The 6,125-nt window shown below is 33.5% G+C and overlaps 1 protein-coding gene across 4 annotated transcripts in view; it reads left to right on the top strand.

Annotated features, from left to right (window-relative positions):
• The first annotated feature begins 247 nt into the window (after nt 1-247).
• LOC149542919 (golgi-to-ER traffic-like protein) overlaps nt 248-6,125 on the top strand; it is a 295,369-nt gene continuing 289,491 nt past the window's right edge. For all 4 annotated transcript variants that reach the window (XR_016355557.1, XM_089797832.1, XM_089797831.1 and 1 more), the window contains exon 1: nt 248-399. Coding sequence is in view for 2 of the 4 variants with exons in the window: in XM_089797831.1 (XP_089653957.1) it covers nt 370-399 (30 nt within the window). In the remaining 2 variants the exon portion in view is untranslated. The remainder of the gene's footprint in view (nt 400-6,125) is intronic.

The raw sequence follows: 6,125 nt of genomic DNA, 5'->3' as shown, positions 1-6,125 counted from the left end.
AGCCTCATGAACGTTAAAATTCATCCATCCATCCATCTATCTATCGCACCAAAATGACAGAAAAAAAAGTGCAATAAACAATTAATTGACTCAAAAGGTGATAAAGAAAAAAAAAAAAAGTAAAATAATTTATTATTATTTATTTATTTAAAGTATTCAATTAGTAGTCCCAAATTAAATGTTGTTTTTTAATCTCCCCGAGCAGTTGACGAGAACCATAAAATTAGGGTGCGCTGTATCTTCCCTCATTTTAAAGAGTTTCGGCCCATTCTGCGTTTGTAAACCAGTCGACGGCGGCCGCCCACCTGGTTGACCTCATCATTTTTTCTACATACCCAGGCAACAGCTGCTTCGGCGTCTTTAACAACGATGAGGAGATCCAGCGCTCCGACGACCATGGTAGAGCTCTGCTTATACCTTTAATCTAATGTCTATTCTTTTTCTCAAAACCAGACTTGATTTAAATTGGAGGCGAGTCAGATCATCTCCTTCGTCGACTGCATTCCTAATCATTTTGAGTGGGACAGATTATCAAATTAAGAAAAATGAGTAACCCAGCTATCGTAGCAAATGGATCAATATATGTAAACGCATGCTCTTAAATCACAACTTACGGTAAGTGAAATTACGACTTGAGGCGTATGAAAATCAGTGCAAGCACCCTTATATAGAAAACTCAACAAAAGAAATGAACATCTGGGGTGCTAAAAAAGGATGCTCAATAAGCGAGATCTTTATGTAGAGATCAATAGTTTTTGATTTCATGAGTGGAAAATGCTGTGAGACATGAAAGGACCATTCATTGTGTTACGGAGTAGACGGGCTATCAAAGTATGTTCTAACCCTCAACAGAAGAAAAAAAGAAGGGGCAACAGTCAGTCTTCCCTCATCATCTTCAAATTTGTTTGCAATATTTGTGTTAACAAGCTATAAACTGAATTATTTCTCTAAGGGTCCGTTTGGTTCCTGGAATAATACAGGAATTGGCTTTTTCAAAATCTGGATTTGAAAATTTTTGTGTTTGTTTCAAAATTGGCAAATTGGAATTAGCATACCAGACTTCCAATTTTGCCTCAAAACCAGGTTTTCCAATTTCCTACTAGCAAGTAGGAATTGAAAATCAAAACCTGGTTATGTTTTTTAAGGAGTGTAAAAACAATAGATTGGACTACTTTTTGAAATTTGCCTTCAATTCCAAGCTTACACATTAAAATGTGTCTTCACATGCATCTTCTGAGTGAAACAAACAGTTCAAGTAAAATCTCAAAAATCGGAATGAAGATTTGCAAAACCTTGATTTGGCTAAACCAAGGTTTGCAGAAATCCCAGTTTTTTAAATTCCATGAACCAAATGGACCCTAATGGAAACACAATTTTTCAATTTGAGGTTAGAGCAAGATGACAACTTTAGCTGAATTATTTCTCAGTAAAACTCATTTCCAATTTGGTTTTGAACAATATAGCAACTTTCACATAGAATCTTCCATGTCATGGATATCGAAGTTCCACCACAATAATACAATGGATGTTGGGAAATGCTAATTCACGCAATAATATTATTTTGTTGCATTTTTTCGAGAAAAGTTTGACTGTTTCAATTGCAAAGACAATTTTAGAGCAAGTCAAAATGATTACTGTCAATTGCTTTAGACGTTTCAAAATAAAGCCAAAACTTGTGCTCATGGTTTCCAAAAAGTCCTGTCGCAACACTGCCACCTCAAGTATTCACGTCAAAGAACTGTTTCCCACCGCTAGTTTTATTTGCATAATATTCTGCATCGTAGTATACTTTTACAGGAGAATCACATCTTGCTGTGGACGGAAACAAGTTGCCACAACTGTAGATCCCTTAATCAGATCCTCATTGTAATACCCTATTTTTGAAATAGGATCTAATAATAAACAATAATAATACATTTAAAATATAAGAGAATAAAAATAATATTTAAAATAAAAATATAGAAGAAAAGAATAACATAATTAAAGTTTGGTTAAGTTAATGAAGGGTCAAGGCATGAAATGACTTTTATGCGATATAAAGGGAGAACAAAATGTAATTTGAAAAGGGGACACGGGCAGGAAGAGAGAAGGAAAGTTGTGAATCAAATAAGAATTAATGGAAGAGCAAAAAGAAATAAGAAGACAATAAGAAAGTGACTCCTTCAAAAGGTGAAAATTATTAAGGCTTGTGACCCTTTCAAAAAGTGACGTATGAAGGGCTTTGACTCTTCCAAAGGGTGGTAATTGTGAAAGGTTGTGACTATTGTAAAGGGCAGCCATGATGAAGAGGTGTGACTCTCCCCCACATTGGAAGATATATAGGGGAGAAGGTTCCATTTGAGGAGGACATCCAAAGGAGATCAATTTAGGAAATAATAAATTATTCTCAAAAGCAACAATGAAAAGTGGTGACTCAATTCTTATGAAAGCTGGTGACCCTTTTACCAATAATGTGTAAAGGAGATTTAATTCCAAGCATTGATGGACTTATCAACCATCACCCTTCATCCATCAATCAGTAATCCCTCAATAAGGCAAGCAAACAATCATCAAATCCATATTAATCATCACTCCATCTTGGAATCAAGAAAATGTACAATTCAGCAATCAAATATCACTATCAAATCAACTTTAATTCAATTATCGTCCACCAAATATATCATACTAGCTAACATTATATTGTCACTCTTCAATCATGTAATCACGATTACTTAATCATGACTCACCATCAAATTAAAGGAATTCATTTAGTTAATGAATCATTCAACAAGAATTGAACAATACAACAAAAAACAATAAAATAGGCAGTAGAGACAATTGTGTATACAATAGAAGAAGTTACTTCAATCTCTTAATTGTTATGGTATGAAAGAATAGATCTACATACACATCTATAGTTATATATAGACAAGAATGCATGCAAATTTATACCTGATTATATGCAATTAATGACTAATTGAATTTGATGTCTATGCATTTATGAACATGTAATTTTGCAATAATCATTCATGTTGAGGGAAGGAAGGGAGTGCAAGGAGGGGGAATATTGAAAGATTCTTTAGTAGGATGGTGTCTCATAAAGACAGTTAAGGAAAGATGGTTAAGGGTCATTATGCTACCTCATAAAGATAGTTAAGGACCGTATGAGGCCAAGGAGGATAAGGTCCTGCCCTTGGGTTTAAGGTCAAGGGTCAATTTAAGGGCACCTATTGCAGCTCCCTGACTATCCCCACATTGATCAAGTATTGAAGTGAACCAAAAGGAGTGAAAGGGGAATGGTGTACCATAGAAGCAGTAATCTGCAAAAGTACCTGATTATACCCTACTAATCTTGAATCTTAGAACCATTTGATTTTTCCCAAAAAAATCCCCATCCATGAAAAAGTCATTGGTCCATTTTCAATGGCCTTTTCGCATTTAAAGTGCATTAAAATCATATTAAAATCCCTCAAAAGTGGCAAAAAGATGTAAAAAAATACAAAAACTTGTATAAACCTACAAAAATCTACTCACAAAATTGATGAATCACTCAAATAGGTATTCAAAGCTGAAAACATTCTAGGATGGAAGCAAAGTCAATGTGGAATTAGCCTAGAAGCAATTTGTTATTGTGTCCCTCTAGTTTTCTTTCTGACCTCTAGAAAAGCCTAAACCGAGAAGGAGGAGGAGCAATGGCTGTTTTCAATCAAATTTGAAATGGCCTCAATCATCCTAACTTGTGGGGCATGTGAGATAGTGTTGAAGAAACTAATTAATGTGCCCTGAATTGTGGTTTCAATATGACCTGATCTCTCTGCATGCCTTACCTATATTATTAAATAATAATATACTCTAATTTTAAAATTACAACTATTATGTACTATAGTCTATTACAGATGGCCCATTAACAGGGAAGCAGCTTCCTCAAATATTGAACTACCCCTTCACAACTCCTTGCCTCATTCAAAATGAAAGGCTTGGATCACTTCAAAATGGTTTCCACTTTTAATAAACCCCACTTTTGATAAATTCCTCACAATAGCTAGAACGCTGTTTTATAAATTCTAATCTCAGTTACTTCATAGACTTAGCTAATATTTCATCTTAGACTTGGAACATCTTTTTGGTGACTGCTCTCATTATAAGTGTGATAAGCTTTAATCTTGGTTACTTCATAGACTTAACTTTCCTGAATTTTTGAAAAAATCTTATGCTTTTGGTTTGTTGATTAATTCCCCAAATGATTTGCTGCTCCTATGTGGCATACAACCTTCATCACGTTAATGTAATGTCCCCAGCTTATTCATGTTATGGCAACCAGCCATGTCAAGTTTGTGAAGTCTCTAGAGAGACAAAATTGCAAAAGTGATAATCAAATGAAGATTATTACATAAGTGCACACACACACACACACACACATTCCTCTTTGTTGACCCTATCAGTAAAGTGATGAAAGAAAGGAATGTCAAAGACAAAGAAAGATCGGCAATGTTGCCCATAAAAAGAAAAAAGGTTGGCCTTGTTTAGATCGATAAATACAATCAATGCAAATAATATGGACTGTGGCATATATGATGAAAGCAGATTGATAAGCATTAGTGTCAGGATATTGATTTGTCATGAATACAAATGGTTCACAGCAGTTCAACTCAGACTGATAATATCGAATAGGACTAGATTAATCAATTTCTGATGTCTTGAAAAGACCAATCCATATTAATATTAGTGGTTTAGCAAGCCTTGGTCAAACTATGATGAATGCTTAACATCGATAGATAACAGCAACTGTTATTATTGCTAAAGTGCTGACAATGACATACAAAGATTAGCAAAGATTGATTAATAGTTGGAATCAAGGGGATAAGAAGTGATTGATATTGTTAATGACAGTGATCAATTATTATGAGGACAGTAGACTAATTGATGATTATGAAATGATAAAATTAGCAATATGGGAAATGTGCGTTTAGATAAGGTTGACCAAGTATAAGAAGAGATACGAAATGTTTGTGTTGTGAAGAGATGTAATTTCGAAGAGATATGTCCTTTCATAATTTAAGAGGTGCAATCCTGTATCTAGTAAGGTATAAGAGGAAAATCAAAATCATTCAAACAGCATTATATTGGAACCTTAGAAGGGTATAAGAGTAAGATCAAAACCATTCAAAGAGCATCATAGCGGAACCTTTTATCTCTTACACATCCATATTTGGATCTGTTCATTTGAGCAAGTTCCTTATTGGCATTAATCTGTTGCAAGAATATAGTTATAGATCAGAGATGGCATCAATTATTGCAAGCACAAAAGGTGCATATTAGAAATGACATCAATCTTTTAAGTTGCAAGCATATAATTTAAAATCTGAAAGCACCCATTGCTTAATTCGATATTCCCACATTTGCATACTTATATTGTTATATCAGACACGTAAAGGATATTGCTGCAATCAATCCTTATGATTGCGTATATCCATTGTCTATATCCGAAATAGCATCATTGTACATATTCAATTTCAGAAGTGACAAATTACTATAACTATAAGTGAGGAAAATCATAACTCATAGCATATTTTATATCGATATATTAGAAATTGCTATTAGACATATTGATATTATTACGATAATAAGTAATTGTCAATTATTAGTTAATGGTAATCTATTGTAAATATCTAGTTAGCTTTAGTTAGGTGTAGCTTTTTCAGCTTTCTCAGCTACAATAGAATGTTTCTATTCTTTATGATCATTTCCTAAGGAAACATCGTTTTATTCTTCTGTATATAATGACCTTTCGGTCTCTGTAAATAATAAACAAGTATTTTACCAATTACTTCGTTCTATGGAATTAGAGTCAATACTTCAAATTTTTTTGAAAAATTTATAATTTCTTTTGAAATTATTTGTTAAAATTTCTTGAAATTATTTTTGAGATTTTTCACAAACTTGGCTAGGGTTTCCCTTTTTTTGTGAAGACTTTCATCCGTTCGAATCTTGGAGATTATGCAATATCTTCGGCTAGGGTTTTCAGAGGAAAAATAATATTGCAAATTTATCTTCAATTCACACAATCCTTGATTCATCTAGGGTCTGTTGATAAAAATCGCAAAATCATGTTTTTTCTTCTAGCTCAGAAACTGGACACATCTGCA

This window comes from Cupressus sempervirens, chromosome 8 (genome assembly GCF_028749045.1).
Source record: "Cupressus sempervirens isolate cs-2001-9-10 chromosome 8, ASM2874904v1, whole genome shotgun sequence".
Taxonomy (NCBI): Eukaryota; Viridiplantae; Streptophyta; class Pinopsida; order Cupressales; family Cupressaceae; genus Cupressus; species Cupressus sempervirens.
The sequence above is the reverse complement of the archived record's forward strand: the minus strand, read 5'-3'. Positions and strand labels throughout refer to the sequence as shown.